Source organism: Schistocerca serialis, chromosome 1, assembly GCF_023864345.2.
Source record: "Schistocerca serialis cubense isolate TAMUIC-IGC-003099 chromosome 1, iqSchSeri2.2, whole genome shotgun sequence".
In the NCBI taxonomy this organism is placed as follows: Eukaryota; Metazoa; Arthropoda; class Insecta; order Orthoptera; family Acrididae; genus Schistocerca; species Schistocerca serialis.
Genome location: NC_064638.1, coordinates 700249327 through 700265239, shown reverse-complemented (window position 1 = coordinate 700265239; position 15913 = coordinate 700249327). Strand labels below are relative to the sequence as shown.

Here is a 15913-nt window from a genome sequence, read left to right as displayed (position 1 = left end):
ATGGCAATACTAATATTCCCTTAGAACTGAACAAGGTAGCGCAGTGGTTAGCACATTTCATACGCATTCTAGAGGAAAACAGTTCAAGCCCTATAAAGTCATCCAGATTTAGGCTTTCTGCGATTTCCCTAAATCGCATGAGCCAAAGGCCCGTTATCCTTTCCCAAGTTTTCGTAATGCTAGCTTGTGCTCCAGCTCTCGACAAGTGGTCATTTCAGACGAATCACGTTTTGTGCTCCATCGGACTGAAAGCAAACACCGTGCAACAATTGTCGGAATGGTCCAGGCCGGAGGAGGGAGCATTACGGTCTGGGAAATGTTTTCGTGGCACACCCTGGGTGATCTCGTTATTCTGGAAGATTCCACAAGCGTACATCTGTCCTTAGCGTCCGTATTCAGCCATACACGGAATTTGTTTTTCCTCACTACGGTGGCATTTTCTATCCGGACACTGCAATGTGTCACGCAGCTCGCAGTGTACATTCGTTGTTCGAAGGCCACCAGGTTTAGTTTAACGGACTCACCTGGCCACCAGACTGCCCGGATTTAAACCCAGTCGAGAATCAGTGGCGCCATCCCGATTAGGCTGTTCGTGCCGTGGACCCTCAACTGAGAAATCTAGCGCAGTTGGCCACAGCACTGGTGTCCGCATGCCTCCCCATCCATATCGCTACCTTTCAGAACCTCGCTGACATTCTTCCTGGATGTATAGCAGCGGCCTGTACTGAAAAGGTTGTTACACTACTGGCCATTAAAATTGCTACACCACGAAGATGATGTGCTACAGACGCGAAATTTAACCGTCAGGGAGAAGATGTTGTGATGTGCAAATGATTAGCTTTTCAGAGCATTCACACAAGGTGGCGACACCTACAACGTGCTGACATGAGGAAAGTTTCCAACCGATTTCTTATACACAAACAGCAGTTGCCTGGTGAAACGGTGTCGTGATGCCTCGTGTAAGGAGGAGAAATGCGTACCATCACGTTTCCGAATTTGATAAAGGTCGGATTGTAGCCTATCGCGATTGCGGTTTATCGTGCTGCGACATTACTGCTCGCGTTGGTCGAGATCCAATGACTGTTAGCAGAATATGGAATCGGTGGGTTCAGGAGGGTAATACGAAACGCCGTGCTGGATCCCAACGGCCTCGTATCACAAGCAGTCGAGATGACAGGCATCTTATCCGCATGGCTGTAACGGATCGTGCAGCCACGTCTCGATCCCAGAGTCAACAGATGGGGACGTTTGCAAGACAACAACCATCTGCACGAACAGCTCGACAACGTTTGCAGTAGCATGGATTATCAGCTCGGAGACCATGGCTGCGGTTACCCTTGACACTACATCACAGACAGGAGCACCTGCGATGGTGGTCTCAACGACGAACCTGGGTGCACGAATGGCAAAACGTCATTTTTTTCGATGAATCCAGGTTCTGTTTACAGCATCATGATGGTCGAATCCGTGTTTGGCGACATCGCCGTGAACGCACATTGGAAGCGTGTATTCGTTATCACCGTACTGATTTCTCAGGATCTACGCACCCAAATTGCGTGAAAATGTAATTACATGTCAGTTCTAGATTAATATATTTGTCCAATGAATACCCGTTTATCATCTGCATTTCTTCTTTATATAGCAATTTTAATGGCCAGTAGTGTATTTAGGCCTTTGAAAGGTGATGCTATCATTGTAGCTGGACAGTGTAAAAGGAGAGGAGAAAGTGAACGTTAAGTCTCAGTCGCCGCAGCAGTGCGCCGTGACAGGTAGCTCAGCCTAACGCATCGCCTGTCGTGTTGGCAGGAGCGCATCGTGAGCGTGACGAGGCAGAAGGTGGGCGGCCTGGGGCTCAGCATCAAGGGCGGCGCCGAGCACAAGCTGCCCATCCTCATCTCGCGCATCTTCAAGGACCAGGCCGCCGACCAGACGGGGCAGCTCTTCGTCGGCGACGCCATCATCAAAGGTTCGTACCACCTGTCGGTCTCTTACTCCGAGAGAGCACATCCTCTTAAGGAGGTGATACGTTCACTGTTCTTGAAAGGAAAAACTGTGATGAAATGATGATGCGACTCTTTCCACGTTTCATTCGCACTATCCTATCTATCAATCATAGAATTTCGATCGACGTACTTAGTCTACATCATCAGGAGCTCCTACTGCACTGATCTCTCGTGGTTATTGCTCGTACCCCCTACCACCCCCTACCCCCTAATCTCGAATCAGTGAGGAGCAGCTCCCGCGACAGCTCAGTAAATTAGGGGCGTCTAGTGATATAAGCTAAGTACATCGACTAAATATTGTGCCATTCAGACACGATCGTTAGGGAAGACTCAAATCAATCTCGTCAGTGCCAGATGAACGTGAGGAGCTTCATGATGAATCAGTTGCTGTATTTGGAGACAATGCTCTAAAGGTGGACACTCTGTGCAAATGATGTTAGAAAGTATTGTAATCTAAGAAATGAAAGTCATTCTCTCAGTGAGTAGTCCGGAATTTCCACGCACTTAGAGATCAGAAACGATAATCCCATTGTGTTAGTGGAAAATTAAAAAAAACCTCTCGTCCCCTCTGTCTCTAAACAGTTACAGAGTGCAGTTTTCGATATCTCCAGTCAACTCTAGCATAGTATCAGAAAAACCAAGATGAAGGAAATAGTCCACAAACATTATTGGAAAAAAAGTTAATGAAATCCTCCCCTTACCTCCAGCCAACCACACAGTGTAGTACTCCTTACGTCCTACCAAACACAGTCCAGCAGCACAGCATTAAAATTCCAAGTCGATGGAAGTAGACCAATCGTCTGCTTTATAACGTCATCCTCTCCTCTTTCCAACCAAACAGAGTATAGTATTTAAAAGATGTTTAAAACTAGTGTCAAATTACATTATTTCTGACGTACGCGACACTGCCTCCAACTACTAACAGTGTAATATTAAAAATGGTGCCAAATATGCCGTAAAAAATTACGTAACCTCGGATTAAAGTCAAAGATATTCATTATTTCCTAAATACATTTAATTTTGGCCTAAAATGGTGTCAAATTACATTATTCACGTACGCATGTATACCCTTGCAAAATATTAAAATGACTACGAGGTCAAATATATGCATAACACACGCAAAATGGCGCACACAAACATACCCACATCCACACACACACAGATACACATCAACGCACACACACGCACTGCATAGTTACCTCCCTCTCCTCTCCTCTCTTCTCCTCCAATCAGAGCCTAGTACCGTAATGAAAAGGCCAATTACAAAGCAGCCCCAAATAGGTTTTGCTCAAAAGTGCTAAACGTAGATAAATGTAATATAATGCGCATACATAGGGGCAGAAATCCATTCCAGTACGATTATGCCATAGGTGGTAAATCATTGGAAGCGGTAACGACCGTAAAATACTTAGGAGTTACTATCCGGAGCGATCTGAAGTGGAATGATCACATAAAACAAATAGTGGGAAAAGCAGGCGCCAGGTTGAGATTCATAGGAAGAATTCTAAGAAAATGTGACTCATCGACGAAAGAAGTAGCTTACAAAACGCTTGTTCGTCCGATTCTTGAGTATTGCTCATCAGTATGGGACCCTTACCAGGTTGGATTAATAGAAGAGATAGACATGATCCAGCGATAAGCAGCGCGATTCGTCATGGGGACATTTAGTCAGCGCGAGAGCGTTACGGAGATGCTGAACAAGCTCCAGTGGCGGACACTTCAAGAAAGGCGTTACGCAATACGGAGAGGTTTATTATCGAAATTACGAGAGAGCACATTCCGGGAAGAGATGGGCAACATATTACTACCGCCCACATATATCTCGCGTAATGATCACAACGAAAAGATCCGAGAAATTAGAGCAAATACGGAGACTTACAAGCAGTCGTTCTTTCCACGCACAATTCGTGAATGGAACAGGGAAGGGGGGATCAGATAGTGGTACAATAAGTACCCTCCGCCACACACCGTAAGGTGGCTCGCGGAGTATAGATGTAGATGTAGATGTAGATGTATCTGAAGGACTTGAATTATTTATAAAGAAAACACGTCACAAACCTTTCTCTCTCCTCTCCTCCGACCACAATCTAGTATTGAAATACAAGAGGTAATTACAATGCAGCCCTTCCTGAGCTATACTCAAAAGTATCCGAACGAACGGATTTATGAAAATACATCACACACCTCTCTCTCCTCGAATCAGAGCCTAGTATTGCTGTTACAGTGCAGCCCCATCTGAGCTGCGCTAAAAATATCCAAAATACACTCCTGGAAATTGAAATAAGAACATCGTGAATTCATTGTCCCAGGAAGGGGAAACTTTATTGACACATTCCTGGGGTCAGATACATCACATGATCACACTGACAGAACCACAGGCACATAGACACAGGCAACAGAGCATGCACAATGTCGGCACTAGTACAGTGTATATCCACCTTTCGCAGCAATGCAGGCAACTATTCTCCCATGGAGACGATCGTAGAGATGCTGGATGTAGTCCTGTGGAACGGCTTGCCATGCCATTTCCACCTGGCGCCTCAGTTGGACCAGCGTTCGTGCTGGACGTGCAGACCGCGTGAGACGACGCTTCATCCAGTCCCAAACATGCTCAATGGGGGACATATCCGGAGATCTTGCTGGCCAGGATAGTTGACTTACGCCTTCTAGAGCACGTTGGGTGGGTGTTGGCCCTGTGTGCCTCGGTCGTATGCAGTCCTGATTGTGGCGCTCACCTGCACGGCGCCAAACACGCATACGACCATCATTGGCACCAAGTCAGAAGCGACTCTCATCGCTGAAGACGACACGTCTCCATTCGTCCCTCCATTCACGCCTGTCGCGACACCACTGGAGGCGGGCTGCACGATGTTGGGGCGTGAGCGGAAGACGGCCTAACGGTGTGCGGGACCGTAGCCCAGCTTCATGGAGACGGTTGCGAATGGTCCTCGCCGATACCCCAGGAGCAACAGTGTCCCTAATTTGCTGGGAAGTGGCGGTGCAGTCCCCTACGACACTGCGTAGGATCCTACGGTCTTGGCGTGCATCCGTGCGTCGCTGCGGTCCGGTCCCAGGTCGACGGGCACGTGCACCTTCCGCCGACCACTGGCGACAACATCGATGTACTGTGGAGACCTCACGCCCCACGTGTTGAGCAATTCGGCGGTACGTCCACCCGGCATCCCGCATGCCCACTATACGCCCTCGCTCAAAGTCCGTCAACTGCACATACGGTTCACGTCCACGCTGTCGCGGCATGCTACCAGTGTTAAAGACTGCGATGGAGCTCCGTATGCCACGGCAAACTGGCTGACACTGACGGCGGCGGTGCACAAATGCTGCGCAGCTAGCGCCATTCGACGGCCAACACCGCGGTTCCTGGTGTGTCCGCTGTGCCGTGCGTGTGATCATTGCTTGTACAGCCCTCTCGCAGTGTCCGGAGCAAGTATGGTGGGTCTGACACACCGGTGTCAATGTGTTCTTTTTTCCATTTCCAGGAGTGTATTTTTAAAAAGTTCGTCAGAGTACCTGAATTGCCTAAAATACTGAAAATGACGAACTATGTTTCCATTACTGATTTCCAAAAAAATCGTTTATTGACTGGCTTACCAGACACACAGGAAAATTTCATCGAAGCCATATATCATTCGGTATGCACTATTTGGAAACATTATAACAACACATTCTCTATAGATCATTAAAAACCAATATTTGCTTATAAAATATAAATAACGAATTAAGAACATCTAGTTGTCGTACATGAGTTATACCTTAAATATTATTCTGTAAACCATGAAAACGTGAAATACAATCAACTTCTGTTTTATATCACAATTGCTTACATCATCAACAGAATTACAAGTTAGATGTCTGCACCACAAGGTACTGTCTCTGTCACCAACACTGAAAATTCTATTTATGGGCCATACTTGGTTTAACACACAAAAGAACTTTAAATTATTTTCCGTACCTATTAAGTCATATTATTCTAGAATATCTGAAAAATACACTGGCAACGCAAAAAGTGCAATTTTGTCAGAAAATGTGATGCTTACGTTACAATAGTATATTCAATCGGCTAATTTTTTTTTTTTTCATTGCCATTTTAGGAGGGGAGCGAAAACGATTCATCGTAAGAAAAAATATAGTCGATGACAAACATTGCTGCATTTGCAACTATGGCTCGCTACAAAACCTGTAATCAACGACACCAACATCCATTAAAAGTACTACCACGACACCCATTTTTTATGGAAAGAAGGAATAACGTGTTCGCTTTGAGAAAGGAATAAGTAGTGGTTTTATTACGATATATCACCCGAATTGCAGAACTTAACTGCGTTGAAAGTCTCTCTCTCTCTCTCTCTCTCTCTCTCTCTCTCTCTCTCTCTCTCTCTCTCTCTCTCTCTCTCCCTCCCCGTCGCCACCCCCCTTTCACACACACACACACACACACACACACACACACACACACACATACACACACACACATGTAAATAAGGTAGACAAGCTACAGGGACGGATTTCTGACTGGAAATTGAGGAAAAAATGTCCTATGAACATGTGCCCGGAAATGAACGAGAGTGTGCAACAACAACAAATCGTGCCGGAACACCGTACAGAGCTGCTTCGCATCCCCGTCGCAACAGATGTTCAAAGTGGTCTCCGTGGGATGCAGTGCAGGTGTTCACTCTCTTTCGCACGTTCCGGTTTCTCTCCGAATAGCATCACAGGCGTCGTGAACACGCTGTTGAAGCGTCTGCACATCAAAAACCGGTTCAGCATTCACAATGCTTTTCTGATGCCCCGATACGTAGGCATCCAGGGTATTTACGTTCGGTGATGTAGCAGAGGAAGACCGAAGATGAGGTGGAAGGATAAGATATCCGGGGACCTAAGGAAGAAAGGATGGAAGAAGGAAGAAGCAATGGATAGAGTACTATGGAGGAGAAGGATCCAGAAGAGCAACGCCGGCCCTACGTGACGTGGGACAAGGCGACGCGAAAGAAGAAAGAAGAAGAGGAAGGAGAAGAACAAGATGTAGCAGGCAATGCTACAGAGCCTCCGCGTCCTATCCAGCGTCCGGGGAAGATGTTGTTCAGGTGTCGGCGAACTGTAATGCGGAAGTAGGGTGGTGCTCCGTCTTGCAGAAACCACATAACCTGGTGTACTGGCAAAGGCACACTATCTAGTAGCCCAGCCAGAGTACGTTCCTCCGTCAAGGTGTTGTGGAATAATACTCTTAAAAGTACGTGATCGCCATGAATCCCTGCCCACTCATTGATGCTGAACAGACGCTGATAAGACGCCTCAACCACTCCCCGAGGATTGTCTGTAGTCCACAGATAACGATTATGCAGATTTATGATGCCAGTTCTGGTAAAGTTTGATTCGTCAGTAAAATCCCATAACTGTGATGGTCTGGTGTAAAAACCGTCGACAAAATCCTTCCCATAGAGGGAAATCCGTTGCTAATAAACCTTGCACTCTTTGAGGGTGACAGGGATAGTAGCGGTTGTCATGCACGATAGACATAACCGTACTTTGACTTACACGACGATGGCGGGCCACTTGCCTGGAGCTTGTACTCGGGGTTCGTCCCAATATTGCGTAGAACTCGGTCCTCCAGATCGAGTGTACGCACAGTCCGCCGCCTTCCTGTTCTTTTGCCTGTCTGAAAGGACCCATGATCACACAAACGCCCAAAAACGGTTTGATATGCTGTGTGACGTAATTGGTATTGCGAGAGTACTTGTTCTGGTACAGCCGTGCTGACACTCTATCTTTCACATCTGCCTGGACGTATACAAACACCATCTCGCCTTGTTTCCGACATGAATACCGGATCGTTCTGCTACCTACAGTGCGGTGCGTCAGTCACACAGCCTGCAACTCACAAGGAACACCCGACGCGTGGTCAGAGGAACTGTCAAGTGTCAGCGCCACACATCGTGTCACCGATACGTTTCCAGACCATGGAGATAGAATAAGGGGAGATGGCGCTACAGACTTACGCTGTACGTTGCTTTGAAGCCAGTGGGCGGCGCCTGCCGCCATCTTGGATCCCCCAAAACATTAGCAGACGAGTGTTTACAATTGGTTCTTGTTCGTTATTTCTGTGGTATGCACGCGATATTTGTTTTATATAGTAAATGTTACACTGTTTTAGTGAACAACACAGCATAAGGAACGCAACTTCAAACGTTTTTCTGGTCTTAAATGCGTATTCGATACAGTAATACGACACGAAAATATGACGCTTCTGGCCTCAGTTCTGTAATTCCTTTTTGTTTATACACTTCGAATAACCGAGAAGAGAAGTATGTGCTATGAAAAGCGTGCTTTCGTAATCCATTTCTATTCCCTTTCATTGTGTTTGTGTCGATAATTGATAAAGCCAGAATTTCAAAAGCAATGATTGATAGTTTAGAGGCACCGATTTGTATTCGTTGCATTTTCAAGCCAAATGCAAATTTTAAATGTTCAAGTTTGCAAGAAACTTGCCTTATTTCCTTTGGTTTTCCCATAGATGTATGCAGGGATGATACAAACAAGCCAGCTGTGATGTCAAAAAGAAAAGTGAAAGATTCGTTAAATTACGAAGGAAAAGAACTGAATTTAAGATTGTCAGGCTCATTGTAGTTTATACATCTGCTTTGTTTTTAAATTGTACCTACTAAGTGACATTCAGCGTAGCAAATAACAGCAATTTTCAGGGTAACACGACTGCACAGTGATTAATGTAATGATCTAAATAGCCTGGACGTAGATAGGGAAGTTTGCTTTAACAAATATGTAACCATTTAAGTACTTATAATTTAACCGCTGTAACAGGTGTTCCACTCATTTTACTGAAGGTTTAACTAACTACATGTAGTTACATTACTTTTATATTAAATTACTGCATTTTAAAAATTAGTCCCCATTTCCAGGATATTTCTTGCCAGGACTTTTCAGTTACTTGGGAATAATGCAATTAGATATAAATTCTTGTTTAACACCTACAGCAGCAGAAATAAGATCTGTAATCTTGCCAGGAAACAGTCAAACAACAAAATAGGACAACAAAGGACAGTAAATATTGATTTAATTTGTTTGAAAACGTTTAATTAAAACAAACAACTACCATACAGTGCAGAAATAATGTGACACACACACACACACACACACACACACACACACACACACACAAAGAAAGAGAGCCTGTGTGTTTAAGGACATTAGTAAATAAAGTCGCATTAAATAAATGAACTTCCCCTTTAAATATCTGTAATGTGTAATACAATAACAAAGGGAAAATAACATATCTATGAACATATACGAGATTATTATTACATACAGTTAATTCCGTTGCAATCTCCACATTTCAGTTACTACACCTGCATAACTATTGCAGTTGAAATCTCCAGACAAGTAGTTCCGGATATTGAGGTTTTTATGGCAGCTGAATTACATATTAATATACTACCTTTCACGAACCTTTTGCAAGTGAGCAGGATAAGCGGGAAAAATTGATGGACAGTATCTTCCCTAATGCGTACTGACGAAAGTGATGTTCAATATCTTCCTCCCGGAAATGCTGTGAACATATTTTGCTGCACTTGGTTGGTTTCCAATCCTTCCTTCTCAAATCGTTCACCCAGAGAGCTTTTCGCGTTGGATTGATAGGAAATCTAAAGTCAGATCACAGAAATAAAACCACGTAGTAAGACTTTACGGTGAATCAGAATTTCAAGTATATATAAGAAAATAGCGCTTAAATAAGTCCACTTACGAATGAAATGTGATTTGTTTAAACTTTAGACCACAATCAGAACTGTTAGTACACCCGTAAGCGACGCAAGCCGGCATTTTTTTATCAAAATACTTCACGACTATACGGAGTCAAACCACCAGAAGCGAATGTTTTGGGGTAGCTAACATGGCGGATCTTCACTTGGGTCGGCTTCAAGTTTGTGACGTCTTGACAACTCCTCTTATTTTTACCTCCATGTTCCAGACATGTATTTTACTCCATTTCCACTCGGGAATCTGTCCCTGCAATTTGTCGGTTTTATTAATGTTCGTCCTGTTTGATCACATACGGTACGCGTCTCTAACAAAGACACTGTGTGTTCTGTTTTCCGGCAGTGAACGGGGAGTACATCACATCGTGCAATCACGACGACGCAGTCAACATCCTGCGCAACGCGGGAGACCTCGTCATGCTGACCGTGAAGCACTACCGAGCCGCCACGCCGTTCCTCCAGAAGAGCTGTAAGTACAGACTGCCTCTCGAGCAGAAATACTGCTAACAGCGGAAACTGCTCACTGATTTCGTCAAACGACTCTGGAACTTTGCGGGGATGTAATAAGCGGCTTCACATTGATCGAATGAGACTGCGATCGTTATGGCGATATTTTTTATTCTTCTAACCTCTTGATTAGACGAAGAACAGAAACTTTTTTTCAAAGTGCCTCTAGACATTTTCTTTGACAACCCATGTTTCTACACGAGTCAATGAACAATTGTAAGACACTGCAGCCGTATTCGGGAGAAACGGAGTTCACAGCCCCATCCGCTCTAGCTTATTTAGGATTTCTGTTGTTTTCCTAGATCATCCCAGTTGAATCCACAGCTAGCTTTGGCTCCCTTAAGAAAAGCACCGTTTATTTTCTTCATCGTAATTATTCAAAACTCTAAGAGCTTCATTCGCACATTTCCTTGTCCGATACTTGTCGTATTGATACTTTTCACAGCTACCTTTGGAAGGACCTCTATATTCAGTTGAAGCTAGAGGGACAATCCAGTATCCTACAACAAGCTGATGACTATTTTTGGGAGAATCTGACTTCAAAATGCATTACTTCGTTCTGTGTAGCAAATTAGATTAGTTTACCGTAAGTAATCTAGTGTTAAGGTAGGTACCGGTTTGCTACCTTTTGAAGCGGTATAGTGGTGTGAAATGGTCTACAGTTCCAACGTACGCTGGTTTCACAATTAGTGGCAGCTTTTTCATTACGATAAAAAACTGATAACACATAATTTATTGAAATCTATATTCAAGTTATATTTTTTCTTTAAAAACCCTGTTTACGTCAAAGTACCATCAATGGAAGCGGCTGCTGTGGCCGAGCGGTTCTAGGCCCTTCAGCCCGGAACCGCGCTCCTTCTACGGTCGCAGGTTCGAATCCTGCCTCGGGCATGGATGTGTGTGATGTCCTTAGGTTAGTTGGGTTTAAGTAGTTCTAAGTCTAGGGGACTGATGATCTCAGATGTTAAGTCCCATAATGCTTAGGGCCATGTGAACCATCAATGGAAACAAAAGTATACTGTGTGAACTTCAGTGTGACATGCATTACACTTTTCTGTCGCTGCGAATCCAAAAACCATTCATCGCTATACTTCAGCATTACTGTAAACTATACTACAGCAGGCATCATGGAAAAAATACTAACCTATCAGCATATGATGGTTAAATAGAATTTTAGGAATCGAAGCACGGCGTATTGTTGTCCAAGTTTAATTTTGCATTTTAGTAAGTTGTTATATAAGCAATACATGTAGTGTACGATTCAGTTTTCAGTAACATGTGCGTTGGTCTTGATACTTACCATCTGAATTTATTACAAAAATACGTTTTTATTGCTCATTTCTTTTCAGTCCATATGGAAAGCCGTAGATAGTGTAAAACTGGCACAATGTCTTCATGTTACCCTCCACCGCTGATGGTAGTGAAACGGTGTACATGTCCCAGTCGGTCGTATGGAATCAGCGCCATACAATGGTTCCACGTAGACAAGTGATGGAATGGCAGAAAGGAGCTATCATGTTCGCACGTTTTCATGGCGAGACCGTGGTCGCAGCTGCCCGATTCGCTCATGTATCAACGCAGACTGTACAACGCGTCTACCGACAATGGCGTCCACTCGCAGCCATGTAGCACGGCATAATAATAAGTTGTTGTTGTTGTTGTGGTCTTCAGTCCTGAGACTGGTTTGATGCAGCTCTCCATGCTACTCTATCCTGTGCAAGCTTTTTCATCTCCCAGTACCTACTGCAACCTACATCCTTCTGAATCTGCTTAGTGTATTCATCTCTTGGTCTCCCTCTACGATTTTTACCCTCCACGCTGCCCTCCAATACTAAATTGGTGATCCCTTGATGCCTCAAAACATGTCCTACCAACCGATCCCTTCTTCTGGTCAAGTTGTGCCACAAACTTCTCTTCTCCCCAATCCTATTCAATACTTCCTCATTAGTTATGTGATCTACCCATCTAATCTTCAGCATTCTTCTGTAGCACCACATTTCGAAAGCTTCTATTCTCTTCTTGTCCAAACTATTTATCGTCCATGTTTCACTTCCATACATGGCTACACTCCATACGAATACTTTCAGAAATGACTTCCTGACACTTAAATCAATACTGGATGTTAACAAATTTCTCTTCTTCAGAAACCCTTTCCTTGCCATTGCCAGCCTACATTTTATATCCTCTCTGCTTCGACCATCATCAGTTATTTTGCTCCCCAAATAGCAAAACTCCTTTACTACTTTAAGTGCCTCATTTCCTAATCTAATTCCCTCAGCATCACCCGACTTAATTAGACTACATTCCATTACCCTTGTTTTGCTTTTGTTGATGTTCGTCTTATATCCTCCTTTCAAGACACTGTCCATTCCATTCAACTGCTCTTCCAAGTCCTTTGCTGTCTCTGACAGAATTACAATGTCATCGGCGAACCTCAAAGTTTTTATTTCTTCTCCATGAATTTTAATACCTACTCCGCATTTTTCTTTTGTTTCCTTTACTGCTTGCTCAATATACAGATTGAACAACATCGGGGAGAGGCTACAACCCTGTCTTACTCCCTTCCCAACCACTGCTTCCCTTTCATGTCCCTCGACCCTTATAACTGCCATCTGGTTTCTGTACAAATTGTAAATAGCCTTTCGCTCCCTGTATTTTACCCCTGCCACCTTTAGAATTTGAAAGAGAGTATTCCAGTCAACATTGTCAAAAGCTTTCTCTAAGTCTACAAATGCTAGAAACGTAGGTTTGCCTTTCCTTAATCTTTCTTCTAAGATAAGTCGTAAGGTCAGTATTGCTTCACGTGTTCCAATGTTTCTACGGAATCCAAACTGATCTTCCCCGAGGTTGGCTTCTACTAGTTTTTCCATTCGTCTGTAAAGAATTCGTGTTAGTATTTTGCAGCTGTGACTTATTAAGCTGATAGTTCGGTAATTTTCACATCTGTCAACACCTGCTTTCTTTGGGATTGGAATTATTATATTCTTCTTGAAGTCTGAGGGTATTTCGCCTGTTTCATACATCTTGCTCACCAGATGGTAGAGTTTTGTCAGGACTGGCTCTCCCACGGCCGTCAGTAGTTCCAATGGAATATTGTCTACTCCGGGGGCCTTGTTTCGACTCAGGTCTTTCAGTGCTCTGTCAAACTCTTCACGCAGTATCATATCTCCCATTTCATCTTCATCTACATCCTCTTCCATTTCCATAATATTGTCCTCAAGTACATTGCCCTTGTATAGACCCTCTATATACTCCTTCCACCTTTCTGCTTTCCCTTCTTTGCTTAGAACTGGGTTTCCATCTGAACTCTTGATATTCATACAAGTCGGTCTCTTATCTCCAAAGGTCTCTTTAATTTTCCTGTAGGCGGTCGTAAAAATATCCCGACCGACAGTGACCGGAGACGAGACATCCGTCTTGTCCATGTCAACCGGATTGAAAGCCGGCAGGAATTACTGCTTTCACTGGATGGAAGTCGACCTCAACCACTTTCTGACTGAACATTGCGAAGGGAACTGCACGCAATGGATGTGTGGAGTCGAATACCTCACAAAAGCCATCGCTCGCAGCGGAATAAAAGGCAGTACGTCTTCAACGGCCAAACAACACAGAAACTGATTGCCAACTGGCGGTGTGTAGTGTGGATCGGCGAGTCCCAGTTTTGACTCTTTTCATATCATGTTAGGCGTCGATTCGAACGACCATCCAGCGCGGTGTTTATTCAGCAGTGTGGTCAGAGTGTAGTTCTGTGAGGTTTTGGCGGTATTTGTCGTACCATAAATTGAACACGTATCAGAATGTTTACTTCAACATTCTTAGTTACCAGGTGTCGCCATTTCTTCATCTTTACAACGAATATGCTGAGGACACTCCCGCCTTCCAAGACGCAGCCATGTTCACAGCAGTCAGTGCATACCAACCAGCTTCTGGTGAACACTCAGGCACCCTGTCGCATCTCGGCTGGGCCTTTAAAGTAATCATAGGGCTATGACAGCGACTATGTGAGTTTTACAAGGAATGTTAAGCCGGCCGGTGTGGCCGTGCGGTTAAAGGCGCTTCAGTCTGGAACCGCGTGACCGCTACGGTCGCAGGTTCGAATCCTGCCTCGGGCATGGATGTGTGTGATGTCCTTAGGTTAGTTAGGTTTAAGTAGTTCTAAGTTCTAGGGGACTGATGACCACAGCAGTTACGTCCCATAGTGCTCAGAGCCATTTGAACCATTTTTGAAGGAATGTTAAGAAAGGTAGGAAGATATTTTCGCTTCGCAAGAGTGACAGGATACAAGTTCTACAGCTACATCTACATCTTCATGGATACACTTCAAATCACATTTAAGTGCCTGACAGAGGGGTCATCGAACTACCTTCACGATTCTCTATTATTCCAATCTCGTATAGCGCGCGGGAAGAATGAACACCTATATCTTTTCGTACGAGCTCTGATTTCCCCTTATTTATCTTGGTGATCTTTCCTCCCTATGTAAATCGGTGTCAGCAAAATATTTTTGCATTCGGAGGAGAAAGTTAGTGATTGGAATTTCCGTCGCAACGAAAAACGCCTTTCTTTTAATGATATCCATCCCAAATCCTGTATCATTTCTGTGACTCTCTTTCCCATATTTCGTGATAATACAAAACGTGCTGCTTTTCTTTGAACTTTTTCGATGGACTCAGTCAGTCCTATCTGGTAAGGATCCCACATCGTGCAACAGTATTCTAAAAGTGGACGGACAAGCGTAGTGTTGGCAGTCTCCTTAGTAGGTCTGTTACATTTTCTAAGTGTCCTGCCAATAAAACGCTGTCTTTGGTTAGCCTTCCCCACAACATTTTCTGTGTGTTCCTTCCAATTTAAACTGTTCTTAATTGTAATACCTAGGTATTTAGTTGGATTTACGGCTTTTAGATTAGACTGATTTTTCTTGTAACCGAAGTTTAACGAGTTTCTTTTAGCACTTATGTGGATGGTCTCACACTTTTCTTTATTTAGGGTCAACTGCCACTTTTCGCACAATTCAGATATTTTTCCTAAATCATTTTGCAGCTTGTTTTTATCTTCTGATGACTTTATTAGTCGATAAACGGCAGCGTCATCTGCAAACAACCTAAGACGGCTGCTCAGAGTAAAGTATCTAAGTAGTCAGGATCAAATATTCAGTGATGAGGACGAAGACGTGAAGCACAAATGGAAAAAATTAAAGCGTCATTCAGTATGCCTAAGACAAGTATGTTCCGAGCATGGTCTTGAGGGATGGAAAAGACTCACCGTGCTTTAATATTCTTTTTAGGAAAGTCCTCAGATTCAAGAGAAGTCAAAAACTAACTACAGACAAAAGCTGAACAAGCGCAAATGAGCGTCATCAGGACCATATGAAATATCTATAAAATTGTGCAAAAGTTATGCGAAGGAACATGCTTCCCTTCTAGCAGTAGTGTGTCGTAGTTCGCTGGAGCAGCGAAGTCTCGCGACTGGAGAAAAGCGCACGTCATTCCCGTTTTCATGAACGGCCGCAGGAGACATCCACACAATTATAGACCTGTATCGTTAATGTAAGTATATTGCAGAATTACAGAGCATGTTTTATGCATACGAATTATGACGTTTTTGGAGAATGAAAAT

The 15913-nt window shown here is 43.9% G+C and overlaps 1 protein-coding gene across 1 annotated transcript in view; it reads left to right on the top strand.

Annotated features, from left to right (window-relative positions):
- The window catches only part of LOC126480871 (gamma-1-syntrophin), a 796968-nt gene that overhangs the window by 660025 nt on the left and 121030 nt on the right, over window positions 1–15913 (top strand). The window contains exons 3-4 of the mRNA XM_050104253.1: window positions 1807–1966; window positions 10134–10259. Of these exons, the coding sequence (XP_049960210.1) occupies window positions 1807–1966; window positions 10134–10259 (286 nt within the window). The remainder of the gene's footprint in view (window positions 1–1806; window positions 1967–10133; window positions 10260–15913) is intronic.